At 37.0% G+C, this 19,995-nt stretch overlaps 2 protein-coding genes across 9 annotated transcripts in view; both read right to left on the bottom strand.

The window, feature by feature from the left end:
* LOC149789207 (SCO-spondin-like) overlaps window positions 1-19,995 on the bottom strand; it is a 194,183-nt gene that overhangs the window by 77,143 nt on the left and 97,045 nt on the right. The window lies entirely within an intron of this gene.
* The window catches only part of LOC149789209 (uncharacterized), a 61,986-nt gene that overhangs the window by 7,996 nt on the left and 33,995 nt on the right, over window positions 1-19,995 (bottom strand). The window contains exons 2-3 of one of the 2 annotated variants that reach the window (XM_089975375.1): window positions 16,474-16,879; window positions 2,778-3,719 (exon numbers count right to left, since the gene is read on the bottom strand). In XM_089975375.1, coding sequence (XP_089831501.1) covers window positions 3,373-3,719; window positions 16,474-16,480 — 354 coding nt within the window. In that variant the 5' untranslated portion in view covers window positions 16,481-16,879 and the 3' untranslated portion in view covers window positions 2,778-3,372. Of the gene's footprint in view, window positions 1-2,777; window positions 3,720-16,473; window positions 16,880-19,995 lie in introns of those variants that run through there. The other variant, XR_016424322.1, reaches the window with a different exon arrangement.

The following is a 19,995-nucleotide window of genomic DNA, read 5'->3' as shown; positions in this document are numbered from 1 at the left end:
AGGACACTTGCAATAAGGTAAACAACAATAAAATCGTGTTCACGGCGTATTTATGTTGTATATATAAACAAATAAAAATATAGTTGATTAATTTCTCATAAAATTCACGGCGGTTATCCAGAAAGGTGCTGCCATCTTTAATCTAACAGTGCCCTGATTTGTCTATTGGCGGTATTTTTTTTGGGGGGGAGGGGTAAAGATGCAAAGTTTCAACCTGTGTGACACTGGAATCGAACCTGCGGCGATGAGCTGGATGAATTCGTAAGGCGATCAATTAAACTACTCGGTCATCGACTGTCTTAATATTTATATCTCCATAAGTCACAAGTTGCTGTTATGCGTATGACGAAAATAATTTTAAAAAATCATTATCTGATGCGAAGAAAAATAGAAAATGGAATGGTTCTTTTTTGTTTGATTTATTTCATAGATGCTTAGTATTGGCGAGTTGTCGAATAATATTCATGTGACCGAGTCAACGGAAATTGAAGTGGATCCGTATGGTGCGAGTACGATTGTCCACATTCCCGACACAGACACATCATTCGATATCAGCGACTGAAACATTGGTCCAGTGAATATTATTGACGAAGAGTACGTATATGCAAGTAATACTAATAATATTTGCAAAGATTATGAGAAACGTTATTACAAACTTGATTTTGAACTCCTTGGTAATCATATACAAACTTGAAACATGTGCAACCGCTATGCTTCCATAAAACATAAATGCATCAATAGTGTATGATTGCTTGCATACAATTGTTTGTTTCAGGTCAATGCACGTTGTTTTGACTGAGACGATGGTCGAATATCGTGGGATAACGTATACAATCCTAGAGGGGTCTTCACATAAATATACCCGGCTATTGATGCCCAGTCTTGGTTATTCATATGGGGTAAGGTGTGTGACAAATGCAAAAATATAAATAATAATGTTGTGTATGTCTTGTCGAAATAGTGTGTGTGTGTTTGTGTGTGTGTGCGCTTGTAAAATGCACGAAACGGGGACATCAGTGTGAATAAACACCAACAGACCGGGCACACACCTCGAAACACGGACGTCCCCGTTTTGTAATTTCGGCTTAAATGGAATGCCAAGATCTTACTTAATGATACAAACCTTAAAATAAGCGTCCCACTCGACTCAAAACCTCGTGTGTATTAGTCTGAAAACTGCGTCCCCGTTTACACGGTAAAAATTCACAATGTTTTGATGTCGGTTTGCGGACTTCGCTTCCGAATTACTCACCGTAGATGGCATCAAGAAGAGCTAACAGGATTTAAATCATTTATGTAAACACAGACAAATACATATGATCTATTTTCTTTTTTAACACAGAGAGCAATATTAATATACATGTTTATTAATGGGTAGTCCGATGTTCATAACACATTTCGCCAAATTAGATCACGTACATAAGAAAACTGAATAAAATGTTTCATGCTGATATTATGGACGGTTTTTACGATGGGAAAGAGATGCTAGCCGTCCATCTGTGCTTGTATATTTTATCTCCTTTTTAACTCTGAGCATTAATACTGTTACATGTAAGGGGTCTCTTTAGTGAACGAATGAAAGAAACTATACTAATTTTCTTCTAATTAATGCATGACCACCAGTATCACAACTATCACAATCAGAATTGCCTGCCTACCTCACAACTGCTGTTGTTGTTGTTGTAGGGTTTAACGCCATTTTTCAGCACAAGATAGGCTATACATGGCGGCCAGTATAATTGGTGGAGGAAGAACCCTGGAAAACCCCGGGAAGAACCACCGACCCACGAGAAGCTACTGGCAGGCTTTCTCACGTACCAACGTTAGCCGAGGCTGAGACTCGAACTCACGCAGACAGAGGTGAGATGGCAGTGATCCGTAACGGTGAGCGCTTTAGACCACTCGGCCACTCGGGGCCCCTCCTCACAACTGCATGGTTTCTCCTGATTACATTTCCGTAATGTAGCGCCGGTACTTAAGTACTTCACATGGGGTCATACAATCAATCCACACAATTAGATTTTAATAGGTACTATTTGGCTTCAGGGACACTTATGCGGCTCTATCCTGAGCTCACTAAAACTAAACCAAGCCATCATAAAAAAAATTTGTTTTGGTGTGTTTCGTATCGAAGAGATGTTATCATGTATTGGCGTATTCATGAAGGGGATTGCACGGTCTGACAGTAACGATTGTGATACAGTGTTTCTTGGAAATCAACCACAAATCAATTACAAATGACATGTATATATCAAATGTGTAGTAAAATAGATCCTTATCGACCGTAATTTGTTAAAATAAAAATTTCTCCGTTTTGATAGTAAAAATCATATGTCCCGTTTTCAGGTTTTACAAGAATGTGTGTGTGTGTGTGTGTGTGTGTGTGATATCAAATCTTTAATTATATTACATTTCCTCATTGGGCAAGACTGTTCAAGGACATACATGTATGCATTTTTGTCTTTGCAGCGAGATAACGTAAACTGTACTTTGTGGCGCTGCACTTCCAGAAGTGTCAACGTGAAGTGTCCAGTGACAATACGCCAGCAAGGGAACTTGTTTGTTCAAAGCTATGCTCAGCACACACACACACACACTCGCTGTCCCTGACCGTCAGCTAAAGGCACAGGTGTACACCAAGGTAATTCTTTGTCAGCATAGCATGTCACATTGGCAGCTAATGGTACAGTCTCTACAAATTCAACGCACATTTGAATCATAAGAATAAAAATTACATGTAGTGAGAATTCTTGAAATATTAAATCCTGACACAGTGGTGATACTAAAGACTTTAATTTAATACTGACAAGTTATTGCTGTATCCTTACACAAGACACACGCTGTTTTAATTTAATACTAACATTACATTGCTGCAGTCTGACACAAGAAACGCACTGTTTTAATACTAACATTACATTCCTGCAGTCTGACACGAGACACACGCTCTTTTAATTTAATACTAACATTACATTGCTGTAGTCTGACACGAGACACACGTCGTTTTAATTTAATACTAGTATTACATTGGAGCAGTGTATTGATATTGTCAGATTGAACCAATGTATCGATGTTTTCAGACTGGAGCAATGTATTGGTATTGTTAGACTGGAGCAATGTATTGGTATTGTCAGACTGGAGCAATGTATTGGTGTTATCAGACTGGAGCAATGTATTGGTATTGTCAGACTGGAGCAATGTATTGGTATTGTCAGATTGGAGTAATGTATTGCTATTGTCAGGCTGGAGCAATGTATTGGTATTGTCAGACTGGAGCAATGTATTGGTATTATTAGAGTGGAGGAATGTAAAGGTATTGCCAGACTGTGGCAGAAGATTTCTGTAATGTATTGGTAACGTTTGATTGGAGCTGTTTTAATTTAATACCAACAAGTCATCGTTGTAGTCTGACAATTTGAAACCTGCATCTCTCAGAATCCGCGTGGTGAATTTGAAACCTGCATCTATCAGAATCGGCCTGGTGAATTTGAAACCTGCATCTATCAGAATCGGCCAGGTGAATTTGAAACCTGCATCGTTCAGAATCGGCCTGGTGAATTTGAATCCTGCATCTATCAGAATCGGCCTGGTGAATTTGAAACCTGCATCTATCAGAATCGGCCTGGTGAATTTGAAACCTGCATCTATCAGAATCGGCCTGGTGAATTTGATACAGCAGGCACAGTCATTAATTCTCATCAATCTAGAGTCACTCCGGATTCCTATACAGAAAGCATCAAATCAAGGTATAGAGACTAATTATAGAGAATTAAATATACAATCCAAATAGAACGGAAAGTGATATCACTGGTTTCTACAGGAGAATGTTTGAGTATCTATTAATGTTTATCAACGTATGAAATGACCAGAGTCTGAGATCGCTGTCAACATGACATATGATAGGCATCGCCAATCACGGACAATATGGTTGATAAACGGCATTTGAAATTATTATTGAGATTTGTGCATGTTCGGTGTCTGAGATTAGGTCTCACTGAATAGTTTCGTATTTTGACACCACCCTAATTTTTAAGGTAGAAGGCATGAACCTACTTATAATAAGCCTAGCATTTATAATTTCACACATAAGCTAAATCTGTAATGTGGTTTAGATTTAATTTGAGTTAGACTTGAAAATGGGTTGGCTTTTTTGGTGACTGCCTGTCACAGTTTGACTAGCATTTGAGATCAAATGCGTAACTTGGGCTGCAAATGAACAGCCGACTTGGCTTACGTATTTACGTATGTCTGCTACTGAGGTAAATATCTCAAAAATGAAGATGGTTGAGGAGTGATGAAAAGTATGCTGATTTGTTATAGTACTAGAGAACTTTATTCACGCACAAGGCACATACTGATTCTCTTAGCTGCCTTGTCACGGGAAATTATTCAAGAAAGCTCTTTGATGTCAAAAATGAATGTAAAAAAGAGGGGTTGGTGGCAGTGTTGGTTCAGTATAAAATACACCAGTTGTATAAGAAATTAACCTGATTGCCGCAGTCAAAATCTTACATGCATCCTTTCTAAAAAAAATCATTAATTTGCTTTTATTTGTAACTTCAATCTAAAATTGTTCTCATTTTTCTGCAATAGGTCATTGTCGGATGTCAATTCACCAGAAAAACTGTCCAGTGAGACCTTACTATCAATACCGTACTTGAATGGCGTATGAGATCAATTTCAACAAGGTACATGATTGACACCTAAGATCAACGAATACATCGTACACGATAGGCGTCTGAGATGACTGACATCATGGTAAAGGCTCAGCGTCAGAGATCATTTGGAATATTTTACATTGCCGGTGTCAGAGATTAGTTCCAACGTAGAATAAGCTCGGCGTCAGAGATTATTTGAGTATGTATCGATTGTTTACATTGTCTTTTTCCATCCATCCCTTGTCTGGTGCTAGGAATTAGGATACATGACAACATTTATCTAGCCATGCAAGCAATAACAAAAGGAACAATTTTCAGACTCCATACATTTTGTTCCGTGGGTTGCATATTCTATAACCACCTCCTTATAATACTTACAGTACATCGACATCGTGATTGAATTAGGCTGATTCTCAAAAACACTAATCCAGTAATTATAGAGAGATATATATATAAAGAATGTTACATATTAATGCTATTCGAGACGAATTGGAAACTGAGTTAAGCTTCAAAATATCACCTGTTCCCTACAAATATACAAATGAGTTTACAGTACACTGCAGGTACTAACAGCTGCCTCGCTGGATGCTCAGCATTAAGAGGTTAGTGTTAGGACTTGTCGGATAGGTGTCAGGATAACGTGACTGGGTGGGACATCATACTATCTGTATGCGGCATGAATTCCCAGCGAGAGACATCAATATAAACTGCCACACCGCACACATCGCAGCGATATGGCTGAAAATTTGTTAAAGCTACGTTGACAATCCAAACCACACACACACACGCACACACACACACACACACACACACACACACACATTAGTACACTAGAAGACGATGAGTTGTTTATGGAAGTGACTGTAGAAGATCATTCATGATGCAAACATTATAAACCATACTACCTCTATATTTCATTATGAATATAAGACGTAGTGAGGAGATTTGATTCACTCTGTCGTTTTTCACCCACGAGATGATATAAATATATATAAGAATACAAATCATATGGCGAATAGCAGTCCTTTCAAGTGCACTGGATCCAGCAAGGTATCACGTTTGTCAGGGATTGATTAAGGTAAATGTAATAAACTGACTACGAACAGTGCAAAACTAGCATCTAACTAGCCTAAGCGCTTTTGACTCTTAATGAGTCTTTTTCAAAGGCAAATACAAAACATAGACAAGACAAACAAATAAAACAGAAAAACCGTTGTCTTTGCAAAACTTTACATGAATATGACTTGCTGCGGATGCTGGAAGGTTTTTTATATTGACATAGAAATCGATGAGCCATAGCAACATCTGTTAATCCTACCATAACACCATGCATGCTTCTAAAAATAGCTCAAATTTCTTGGTCATTATCTTATCGACGCGGTACTGAAAGTACTGATCTATTTCTCCCCAGTCAATTATCAAACTTATTAAACTTTAAACTTCAGTAATTCACGGTCTACGGTAAGTCACGGCCTAACTAACTCACGGCCTACAATAATTCACGGTCTACGTTAATTCAGAGCCTACGGTAATACACAGCCCAAATTAATTCACGGCCTACGGTAATTCTCTGATTACGGTAATTCACGGCTGACAGTAACTCACTGCCTATGATGAAATTAAAGGCATTAATTTACTAGTAACATTTGTTGGCACCATAAGAAGCTAAAAGTTATTTCTCCTTACCATTCCTCTATCATACATTGCTGTATTAAATATAAAGCTGGCATCATAAGACTCTAATACTTATTTCACTCTTCCAGTTCCCAGTCACCCAGTACTCTATTAACATATAGCTGGCATCAAAAGATGCTAATAGTTATTTCGCCCTAACATTCCCAATCACCCCATGCTCAATTAAACACACAGCTGGCATCATAAGACCCTAACATTTGTTCCACTATAAGATTCCCCAATCGCCCCACGCTCAATTAAACACACAGCTAGCACCAAAATATGTTAACATTTAATTTAACCTACCTTTTCCCAATCACCCAATGCTTTATTAAACAGACATTGGGAATCATGTTACGATAATAGTTATTTCGCCATACCATTCCTCAGTCACCCCGTGTTCTATCAAATATACACCTGGCATCATAGCAAGCTGATAATTATTTCGCCCTACCATTTCCCAACTACCCAGTGCTCTATTAATATTATGGCTGGTATCATAAGACCCTCATAGCCATTTCATCCCAGCACTCCCCAGTCACCCCTTGTACTATTAATCATATAACTGGTATCACAATACGTTAATAGTTTCCTCCCGCCACTCCATAATCATCCAGTAACTTGCATTCTTATTACCCGTTCGATTAAAATATCAAAATAATAGTGACGTTCATTGAATGTCGTCGTCATAGCTGAACGGCTTACGTTCCGGTTAGATTTACCTCCACAGAAAATATATGTCTACCGTCTGCAGAGTAATCCCTCTCGCTGTAGCATTATTTCTGGCTAATATTAAGATATATTTCCATAACTGAAGACCGAGTCATACAAAACAAACGTATTTTACAAACTTTGTTGGCAACACGCTTAAAATCGTGTTCACTCTGGCGTCTTGAATTTATTGACATTTAAAGTAATCAATTGTTGACCTTGACCCGAACGACGCCAGGGATTGCTTCATAGCAAGTTAAACTAAACTTACTGCATCATATGACATGATATATTCCTTTATTGTAAATGGTGTGTTTTTGTTTTGTTGCTTTAAAGGCACTTTTAAGAACACACAAGGCTTTTATAACATTATTTAGCTCGATTCAGAAATATATCCATATGTTTGCTTTCTAATCGTTTGAATAGGTCTACTTTATATTTGCCAGATTGGATTTGGTTATGGTTTGGGGTGCTGTGGAGGAGTTTGTGTAGGCTCCATATCGTCAGCAAATCCGTGCGATATGAATGCAATAATCCACTACCCGAACCGTCCGCGCAAGCACACTTTTGTTGCATATACGGAAAGTCGTTGTTTCTCTCACTATGAAATCTTGGTTTATCTAATGAAGACGCATTCATAATGTTCCTTAAGCTGAAGTCAATAATCAATATAAGGTTACATATTTGAAAGAATAATCAGTGTTTGTAAGCACGTATTTCAATTATAGACATATCACACATAATAAACCACATTTAACAGACATCAACAACACAAGCAGCAACAAATATATCGGTAATAATAACAAGAAGAGAAAAAAGACAGCAAAGCTTTTTGTTCAGTAATAAAACTCGCATTAGTCGATCCAATTTGTGGGTTTTATACATTTTAAGCCAAGGGAGAAAAATAAATTAAATAGATTTTAACTTTGTACATCCTTTTAGATCAGGAACACCTGTCTCATTATCATGATGTCTAGACATGAACCATAAAGTAAGGACGTAGTTGCAGTAAAGATAAACAAATTATACTGAACTTGATATTTAAGGATACAAAGGTCACCCGAGCAAATGTTTTGCTCGAGAAATATGATGCAAGATTTCATTAATGATATGACACTGTGGCATGGAGATCTCAGGTTCTATTGATTCATGGTGATACGCAAAATATCCAACTAACTTTATAACTCCTGACTATTAGCATGCATTTTCTGAATAATGTAAAGTACACAATGCTTCTGAGCTGAAACTTTAAGTGACCATCATTTGATCATGGCATTAGTGTTGTACGAACAGTTGATCATTTTATAAAAGAACAATTTCTTTACATCCACGATTGTCCTCGCGAATAAGGGACCAACAAATGATTTTCGGGTCGGTAGGGCTGGGACATTTAGAGAAAAAGGTTCCTACCCTCGGATAGCTCGAAATCTGTTCTTGCTTTGATTTCAGTAAAATATTAATTTTATAATAAAGTTAATGCACATAAATAGTGTAATGTTTAGAAGCCACGTACCAGGCTTCGTATTTTATCTGGAAGTGTCTTGGAATCTGCTTTGTAAATGCAAATACTACCTCACCAGAGGTTTTCTAAATGTATGCGCGAGTGTATTATATACGATCATTACATAACTAAAACTAGTAATGAGTCTCACTACCAAGCAAATCAAGCAACACTTCTGTTAGTCTGGCTTGATGTCACTGATTCCGTTATTTCCATGGACGTCAAGAAAACAGCCGTTCTCTTTTGCAGGATTCTTAATCGCACAAGTGCAGCATATAAATTCCTCCAATCAACCAACAGCCAAACACTCACTAGATCCTAATTTCAGATTGGCATGGTTTCTCTTACTTTATAATTGCATGACCCATCAGTAATCTTTTCCATGCCGAATATTAGTAAATACCTGTACCTGAAAATATCAAGGGACTTCTTTGTGCTAAGAAATTAAGAAGAATTTATTTTACGAAATCAGTCTATGCTACCATCAAGACTCGCGAAGGATATACGTTACATTTTCTGCTCCTAAAAAATGACAAAATGCTATTTTTAAGAAATATTTTCACACAACCGACAACCTATAATCAAAGAAATAATCGCTAAAATCTAAGAAGACTATAAATAGAGAGATATTTACAATTCACCCCCACCCCATGTTCGTTGCAATATGAAACACTTCCAAATATAATACATATACCTTAAATAGCACCAAAATGCGTGCAATATCTATTGCGTGTATAAGGAAATTGAGGGAAAGTACTTAAATTTTGGACCAAGGAAGGCATCAACTGGCTCTAGAATATACACAAAGCATGGCTTTACCAGCTATTCTCCATTCGTAAATTATTGCATGTCAGCTTGGATATGTTTCACCAGCTGTTATTAAAATCATAGTCTTATGGCGTGTGAGCATGGGATAGAACTAAATATAGCCCGGGCTGACCCAATGGTATTAAAACCTTCACCCTTTCGATCACACGTCTGACATGCTAAATGCTGAACCGCTACCTCATCTTGGGGAAAATGAGTATTCATAAATCTTAGTCTGACTGACAAAACCGTTTTCTTTTAAATTATGAAAATCTACAAATTATTATTTTTATTTTTAGGACTAGTAAACAATGTGACAACCACTTTCCAAACCTTTTTTTTTTTCTTGTCTATACACAGCTTCAAGACATGTGTATTTATGTTTGCAACAGTTTGCACGTGTCCGTTGCCATGTGGCCAATATCAGGCACAGGAAAACAGACCGTATCATAACTGGCATAGCCAGGTCAGGCCCAAGAAAACAACTGCATTATAGGTAGAATATTCAGGTCAGATCCAAGAAACCAAACTGTATTATAACTAGCATAGTCAGGTCAGGTCCAAGAAAACAAATTATAGCGTAGCTGGCATAGTCAGGTCAGGCCAAAGAAAACAAATTGTAACGTAACTAGTATAGTCAGGTCAGGTCCAAGAAAATGAACAGTAGCGTGACTAACATAGTCAGGGCAGGCGAAAGAAAACAAACTGTAGCGTAACTTTCATAGTAGGGTCAGGCTCAAGAAAACAGAATGTAACATAACTTGCATAGTCATATGGGGTCCAAGAAAAACAAACCGTAGCGTAACTTGCATATACATATGATGCTACATTAGTAACATACAAACTGAGAGCTATGTCTTTACATAAGAGCAGTAACAAGAATGTGTTGTTTCCTTGTTCACCTGCATTGTGCTTTATTTCATGCATATCTGCAGCGATTACCTCTAATCAGTAACTAATCATATAAACTTGTCAGATCATGAGATAAATTTGTGGTGTTTGGTAAATGATGTTTTGTAATTCGTAGAAACACGAAGATAAGCTAATGATAGGAAAAGATGGATGTCATGCAATTCATCAAAACGCGAGGGTAAGCTGATAATCGGAAAATATGGTTATGAAATTAATCGAAACAACTGGGCTAGCTGACAATCGAAAGAGATGGCGGTTATGAAGTTCATAAAAACGAGTGCTAGCTGATAATCAGAAAAGATTACGGTTAGATAATTCATAGAAAAACAAGAGGTATCTGATAGTCGAGAAAGATGGCTGCTATGCAACTGATACAAACTCGAGGGCCAGCTGAAAATTGGAAAAGATGGATGTTATATAATTCATGGAAACACGAGGGCTAGCTGAAAATCGGAAAAGGTGTGATTACGTAATTCACAGACAGATGAGCCTAGTTGATAATCGGAAAAGATGTTTGCCAAGTCATTTATAGAAACACGATGCCTAACTGATGGTCAGAAGAAAAAAAAACGGCTGTCAAGCGATTCATAGAAAAACGTGGGCTAACTTATAATCTGAAAAGATGGCTCGTGAACTTGAGTTAATATGACAATCATAGCCCGCGAGCTAAATTTTGTCATGTGAGTTGGTGTATTTCATATCCGGTAAATCACAGTTCAAACCATTCAAAGACCATTTTCATTTAATTCAGGTATCCTCTCAAGAATTCTTAGTTTTATCACTATACTGTTCACTAGCATCAAGATCGTAACCTTATTCTCATTTGACCGTTTGCAATTTAATCATAAATGGGGCATTTCGTAAATGGGATGACAACATTAGGAAATGTAAACCTTTCAAGCAAGTTTAATTCAAGAAATTTGTGTCTGTGAAATGACCCAAAATTCAAAGAGGTTAGCGAAAATGTTTCATTGATTATGAACTTGACCCAGTATAAAATAGGCAAGCGTTCTTGTTGTAGCATGAATTAGCTTAGCTTTAAACTGATTCATCTTAAGGATGATGACGTTATTAAAAGGGTTTAGAAAATATGTGCAAATATAAAACTTGAAAAATTGAAATATGCTTTTCGGTTTCCTCCTAGAGTGGGATTCACAACAAAATAAGAAAGAAAACGCAACACCAGGACGTGCCGTTCTACAAAATGCATAGCTGTACTGGTGAGAATAGACACCGCAACAAAACAGCAATATCACGTCAATTATCCAGGTCTTTACTGAAAATGCGATAAGGGTTCTATCTATTGGAATAAACATATTATCTGGCGAAACCGACGATAAGAAACTAATGCATCCGGGACATAATGATGCAACATTACCCACCTCTATGCATTTCAATAAGGTAATCTGAGTTGTGTTGTTGAAAAACCACACACAAGATAAACGAAGTTTTCTTTTTTAATTGTCAAACCTTGGGAAAATATGTTCGTATTAAAATCAGACGATTGCGGGTAACTAGACAGGAATGTGAAAGTTGTATGCATTCCGTGTCATGTTTGATGTGATGATAGACAGTACAAGCACATAGAGGCAAATAAGCGAAATGAACACTCGTCCCTTTATCAAGAGCACAAACATATATTTTAAGCCAAATATGTAAATCTCCATTTTTGTACCATTTTAAGCATACTCTTAACGTGTAAAATATTTAACCATATCTCACCTCTGTAGTTGTGCCATCTTATTATATTGCCATTGTAACTTTTTTGTATTACGTCAGTTTAAGTCTGGAAACTATAATGGCAGTTCAACTCTTGGCAATATCAATGTCAGTTTAACTTTGTGTATTATAATGTCATTCTAACTCTGTGTACTATAATGTCATTTAACTCTCTGTACTATAATGACAGCTTAACTCCATATACTATATTGACAGTTTAAATCTGGGTCCTATAATGTCAGTTTAACTCTCTGTACTATAATGACAGTTTAACTCTATGTACTATAATGACAGTTTAACTCTGTGGACTATAATGACAGTTTAACTATATGTACTATAATGACAGTTTAACTCTATATACCATAATCTCAGTTTCACTCTATGTACTATAATGTCAGTTGAACTCTATGTACTATAATGACAGTTTAACTCTATGAACTATAATGACAGTTTAACTCTGTGGACTATAATGACAGTTTAACTCTCTGTACTATAATGCCAATTTAGCTCTGGGTACTATAATGTCAGTTTAACTATGTACTATAATGACAATTTAAGTCCATGTACTATAATGTCAGTTTAACTCTGTGTACTATCATGTCAGTTTAAGTCCATGTACAATAATAACAGTTTTACTCCCTGAACTATAATGTCATCTTAACTCTGTGTACTATGATGAAAGTTTAACTCTGTGTACTATAATGAACGTTTAACTCTGTGTACTATAATGTCAGTTTAACTCTATGTACTATAATGTCAGTTTAAATATGTGTACTATAATGACAGTTTAAGTCTGGATATTATAATGACAGTTTAACTCCATATACCATAATGTCAGTTTAAGTCCATGTACAATAATGACAGTTAACTCCATGAACTATAATGTCATTTTAACTCTGTGTACTATAATGACAGTTTAAAACCATGTACTATCGTGTCAGTTTAAATTTGTGTAGTATAATATCAGTTTAATTCTAGCAGTATAACTCTATGTACTATAGTGACAGTTTAACTCTGGGTACTCTAATGTCAGTTTACCTCTGTACTAGAATGCCAGTTTAGCTTTATGTATTATAATGCCATTTTAGCTGTGCCTATCATACTGTCAGTTTAACTTTGGGTACTCAAATGTCAGTTTAACTCTGTGAATTATAATGTCAGTTTGGCTCGGGATACCATAGTGGCAGTTTGTCTGTATGAATTATAATGTCACTTAAACTAAAGGTACTCTCAAAAATAATGTAGTATGTCACTACGCAAAGACTGTAGTCATTCGCCACTATGCTGATTTCTCCTATCATTGTAAGTTGTTTGTTTAATGGTATTTGTTAGTTGTATGTTTTCTTCCAGGGTCAAAAACTTGCCAGCACCTATGCCAGGACGTATGCCAGGATCTTTGAAACTCAAGAGTTATACGTTTGTGATATCGAATTTATTTTTAGCACAGGGATGTCAAGTGTGAATTAATAACATACTCTTCCACCAGCAACTCTTTGCTCTAATTTGACACTAAACAGGAAATATTGCAAGCGGACACGAGCAATACTTTACTATAATCCGTCGTTAGCATTACATTGCTCCAATTTGACAATACAAATCCACTGCTACAGTCTGACACTAGCAAACTATTGCTCCAATATGATGCGTGCAATATAGTGCTCCAATCTGACATCAGGAAGCCACTATTCCAGTCTGATACAGAAACGTACTGCCCCAATCTTCACTAGCAATACATTACTCCAGTCAGACATAGAAACGTACTGCCCCAATCTTACACTAGCAAAATATTGCTCCAGTCTGACACTAGCGAAGCACTGCTCTAGTCTGACACAGGAAATACTCTGCACCAAACGCTCTGTTTTAATACTAATATTACATTGCTGTAGCCTGACACTAGAAACGGACTATTTTAATACTAACATCGCATTTATGTAATCTGACACTAGAAACGTACTGTTTTAATACTAACATTATATTGCTGTTGTGTGACATGAAACACGCGCTTTTTTAATTTATACTAACATTACATTTATAGTCTAACACTATAAACGCACTGTTTTAATACTAACATTACACTGCTGTAGTCTGACACCAGAAACACACTGTTTTAATACTAACATGACATTGCTGCAGTCTGACACGAGACACACTGTTTTAATTTAATAATGACAAGTTATTGCTGTATTCTTACAGGAGACACACGCTGTTTTAATTTAATACTAACATTACATTGCTGCAGTCTGACACCAGAAACGCACTGTTTTAATACCAACATTACATTCCTGCAGTCTGACACGAGACACACGCTCTTTTAATTTAATACTAACATTACATTGCTGTAGTCTGACACGAGACACAAGCTGTTTTAATTTAATACTAACAAGTCATTGCTGTAGTCTGACAAGAGACACACGATGTTTTAATTTAATACTAACATTGCATTTATGGAGTCTGACACCAGAAACGCACTGTTTTAATTTAATACCAACAAGTCATCTTGTAGTCTGACAATAGGAACACTCCGTTTTATACTAACAGATTGATTTTTTCTGTCATGAGACTCACGCCATTTTAATTTAATACTAAAATTGTATTTAAGTAGTCTAACACTAGCAACGTACTGTTTTAATTTACTACTAATTTAATATATATTTTTAATTTAATACTAATTTAATATATTTTATATATTAATAATAATAATTTAATACTAATTTAATGCATCGCTCTATTCTGACACAAGGAACGCTCCGTTTTGATACTAACTTTACATTGCTGTAGTGTGACACTAGAAATAATCAGCTCCAATCAATCGTTACCAATACATTACAGAAATCGTCTGCCCCAGTCTGGCAATACCTTTACATTGCTCCACTCTGACAATACCAATACATTGCTCCAGTCTGACAACACCAATACATTACTCCAGTCTGACAATACCAATACATTGCTCCAGTCTGACAATACCAATACATTGCTCCAGTCTGACAACACCAATACATTACTCCAGTATGACAATACCAATACATTACTCCAGTCTAACAATACCAATACATTACTCCAGTCTGAAAACATAGTTACACTGGTTCAATCTGACAATATCAATACACTGCTCCTGTTTGAGGACATCGTTACATTGGTTCAATGTGACACTAGCAAAACGTTCCTCATTTTGACACTAGATTTGATTTCCTCAAGTCTGAAACAGAAACGCATTGATCCGATATGACACTAGAGACATAATTCTCCAATCTGATACTAGAACGCTTTGCTCGAATCTGACACTAGCAATAAATTGCTCCAATCTGATATTATTAATAAATTGCTCCAATCTGACACTAGCAATACATTACTTCAATCTGATAATAGCAAGTAAGGTCTCCAGGCTGACACTAGCAATGCATTCCTATGATCTAACACTAGCAATAAATTGATCCAATCTGACACTAGCAACACATTACCTCAGTTAATCGTTTGCATGATTTGAACCAGCACCATTCTCGTCACCAATACAAACGATACTCACTGAACATGGCTTAAATGATGACGGCTAGACTGATATCATTGAACATGGGCTAAATGTAGCCATTAGACCAGTATCACTGAGCATGGGTTAAATGTTCACATGCATATCGATATCACAGAGTATGGGCTACATGTTGACATGTAGACCGCTACCACTTGACATGGGCTATGTCACGTTTGCTAAACCCAGGTATTAAGACATGAATAAGTGCCGTGGCCATGTGTTTGATGTCTAAACATTGTCGCGGGCTAGAGTTAATCTTTTACGCAAGGTTACCGTGACCCGACAGAGAGCGGAATCTTGAATAGACACAGGTGATAGATCGTGCCAACTGGATAACGGTTTGCCGTATCACACCTACATGTTAAATGTTTGCTCAGAGATCAGAGGAAACCCGCGGGGTGAACGGGGTGTGTTCTCATCCGTCCCCACGTGGATAGACAGCAAGAAGGACATTGTCCGGTAAGTTTGATTGGATCGGTTCAGAGCGATATCCAATCTGAATTGAGATAGAGGGCATGATTGCAAGTTAGATCCTAATTATAACTTCATAATTCACAAGCAAAAGGTCATTAGTTCTCCTGGGAAAATTGCTGAGCAAATAGGATTACTCCCAGAAAGCCACTCGTAATTTGGCGGTATGTATGGAGTACTTGGGAAATTTGAATCACTTGACTATTGAATTGTTATTAAATTGCTATTTGTTGAATTTCACATTTTTGTTTATATTCAATCAATTAACCGTCGGCATTGCTGACTGGGGGCTCAGAGCTTTACATCTATCTTTTACTAATTTAACTTCCAACCAAATTCGAGCCTGGGGGGGACTTCCATAATAATTTAGATACATTATAGGGAGCACCCCACCCCAACCATAACAACCCCCAACAGGCTAAATCTTGACATGTAAACACATATTAAAGATCATGGGCTAAATGTTGGTAAGTAGACGAATATCATGGACGACATACTTAACATCACAAACGCAGCAGCTTGATGTCATGTTTTAACTCGAAATCGGAAGCAGCCAGGTGAATTTGAAACTCGGAATTAGAATCGGCCTGGTGAATTTGCAACATACATCTATCAGAATCGGCCTGGTGAATTTGCAACATACATCTATCAGAATCGGCGTGGTGAATTTGAAACCTGCATCTATCAGAATCGGCCTGGTGCATTTGAAACCTGCATCGTTCAGGATCGGCCTGGTGAATTTAAAACCTGCATCTATCAGAATCGGCCTGGTGAATTTGAAACATGCATCTATCAGAATCGGCGTGATGAATTTGAAACCTGCATCTGTCAGAATCGGCCTGGTGAATTTGATACAGCAGGCACAGTAATTAATTCTCATCAGTCTAGAGTCACTCCGGATTCCTATACAGAAAGCATCAAATCAAGGTATATAGACTAATTATAGAGAATTAAATATATAAACCAAATAGAACGGAAAGTGATATCACTGGTTTCTACAGGAGAATGTTTGAGTACCTATTAATGTTTATCAACGTATGAAATGACCAGAGTCTGAGATCGCTTTCAACGTGACATATGATAGGCATCGCCAATCACGGACAATATGGTTGATAAACAGCATTTGAAATTATTGTTGAGATTTGTGCATGTTCGGTGTCTGAGATTAGGTCTCACTGAATAGTTTCGTATTTTGACACCACCCTAATTTTTAAGGTAGAAGGCATGAACCTACTTATAATAAGCCTAGCATTTATAATTTCACACATAAGCTAAATCTGTAATGTGGTTTAGATTTAATTTGAGTTAGGCTTGAAAATAGGTTGGCTTTTTTGGTGACTGCCTGTCACAGTTTGACTAGCATTTGAGATCAAATGCGTAACTTGGGCTGCAAATGAACAGCCGACTTTGCTTACGTATTTACGTATGTCTGCTACAGAGGTAAATATCTAAAAATCGAGATGGTTGAGGAGTGATGAAAAGTATGCTGATTTGTTATAGTACTAGAGAACTTTATTCATGCACAAGGCACATACTGATTCTTTTAGCTGCATTGTCACGGGAAATTATTCAAGAAAGCTCTTTACTGTCATAAATGAATGCAATAAAGAGGGGTTGGTGGTAGTGTTGGTTCAGTATAAAATACACCAGTTGTATAAGAAATTAACCTGATTGCCGCAGTCAAAATCTCACATGCATTCTTTCTAAACAAATTATTAATTTGTTTGTATTTGTAACTTCATTCTAAAATTATTCTCATTTTTTTGCAATAGGTCATTGTCGGATGACAATTCACCAGAAAAACTGTCCAGTGAGACCTTGCTATCAAAACCGTACTTGAATGGCGTATGAGATCAATTTCGTACACGATAGGCGTCTGAGATGACTGACATTATGGTAAAAGCTCAGCGTCAGAGATCATTTGGAATATTTTACATTGCCGGTGTCACAGATTAGTTCCAACGTAGAATAAGCTCGGCGTCTGAGATTATTTGAGTATGTTCCGCTTGTTGACATTGTCTTTTTCCATCCATCCCTTGACTGGTGCTAGGAATTAGGACACATGACAACATTAAACTAACCATGCAAGCAATAACGAAAGGAACAATTTTCAGGCTACATACATTTTGTTCCGTGGGTTGCTTATTCTATAATAACCTCCTTATAATACTTACAGTACATCAACATCGTGACTGAGTTAGGCTGATTCTCAAAAACACTAATCCAGTAATTATAGAGCGATATATATAAAGAATGTTACATATTAATTATATTCGAGACGAATTGGAAACTGAGTTAAGCTTCAAAATATCACCTGTTCCCTACAAATATACAAATGAGTTTATAGTACACTGCAGGTACTAACAGCTGCCTCGCTGGATGCTCAGCATTAAGAGGTTAGTGTTAGGACTGGTCGGACAGGTGTCAGGATAATTTGACTGGGTGGGACATCATACTATATGTATGCGGCATGAATCCCCAGCGAGAGACATCAATATAAACTGCCACACCGCAGACATCGTAGCGATATGGCTGAAAATTTGTTAAAGCTATGTTGACAATTGAAACCAGACACACACTCACGCACACGCACATACGTTAGTACACTACAAGACGATGAGTTGTTTATGGAAGTGACTGTAGAAGATCATTCATGATGCAAATATTATAAACCATACTCCCTCTATATTTCATTATGAATATAAGACGTAGTGAGGATATTTGATTGACACTGTCGTTTCTCACCCACCAAAATGCTACCTTTGGTCGACATACGGGTAATCTTTAGGCGACCGAGGTCGCCTAAAGGATATATCCAGTGTCGCCCAAAAGTCAAACAAGATTTTCTACTGTTTCTGTGAAAATAAAAGTGTATTAGACACCTGATATATATAAATGAGATAGTAATAAGGTAAGAACTTATTTTTAAGTCAACTTTATTTAAAAAGATGCATAGATGTTTACATTTTAATTTTTATAATATATATTCACGGTGCAACCTTTCGGCGACATCATGCATACTACGTATATCTTTGTTGATAGCGTGTATGTTTATATCACTAAAATAGATTTTAAGTTTATTTTTGATCATCATCGTTCTTACGTATCGAACAGTTAGCACAGATAATGAAATACCATAGCCCCACATGTTAGCTATTTTGCCCACTTCTAGGTTTAACCTCCGAAGTGATACCTTCGAGCGTGATGCGCATGCTTATATATAGGCCTAGTCAGTTTCCGGAAATGCCGTCTCGATATTTTCAAAAATAATCGCGGGTTTGCCGTTACCTTACAGAAAGCGCATTGTAATTACTGCAAATGTAATGCAGGGATTTGTAGACATAACAGAGCTCTAACAAAGTAGCCAGTAGGAAGAATATTGCAAAGTATCGAAAAGGTTGGTTGATCATGCAATTTGACTGAATGTGACTGCTGCTTGTACCACAGGGGCTCGTTACAATGAAAATCAAGGGATTGGGGTCTAACCTGTAACAATGTGTTATATTGTTACAGGTTAGCACCCCCATCCCTTAATATTCTTTGTAACGAGCCCCTGTGGCTTGTACCACAGGGGCTCGTATCGTTGCTCACAATTGACCTGTCATACATGTACTATATAATAAGTACAGTTTTATATAGTACATGTGTGACAGGTAAATTGTAAGTAACGATACGAGCCCCTGTGGCTTGTACTGGAATATTCCGTCAATAACTCACGTTGCAAACTTGGCAAAAATAGCTTACAGTGACTTGCATCATTCTTAGATATAGTGCATACTGTAGAATAAAGATTGGTTTTTGATTTAATCTACATGCAATTTAGGTGCTGAAGATACTACAAAATGCCACACCATTATAGGGGTGGGGGTGGGTCTCGTATCATTGATTAGGGCAGAGTACCTATAAATAATATCAGGTACAGATAAAATACCCCCAGGACAACACCCACCTTCCATCCCCTAAAAGACAGGACATAATTCCCTACCCCAGTATAAATTTATCCCCTTTTAAACTTTTTT

Source organism: Sinohyriopsis cumingii, chromosome 11 (assembly GCF_028554795.1).
Source record: "Sinohyriopsis cumingii isolate HCF-2022 chromosome 11, ASM2855479v2, whole genome shotgun sequence".
NCBI lineage: Eukaryota > Metazoa > Mollusca > Bivalvia > Unionida > Unionidae > Sinohyriopsis > Sinohyriopsis cumingii.
Note: the sequence above shows the minus strand (reverse complement) of the source record. Positions and strands in the feature narration are given on the sequence as shown.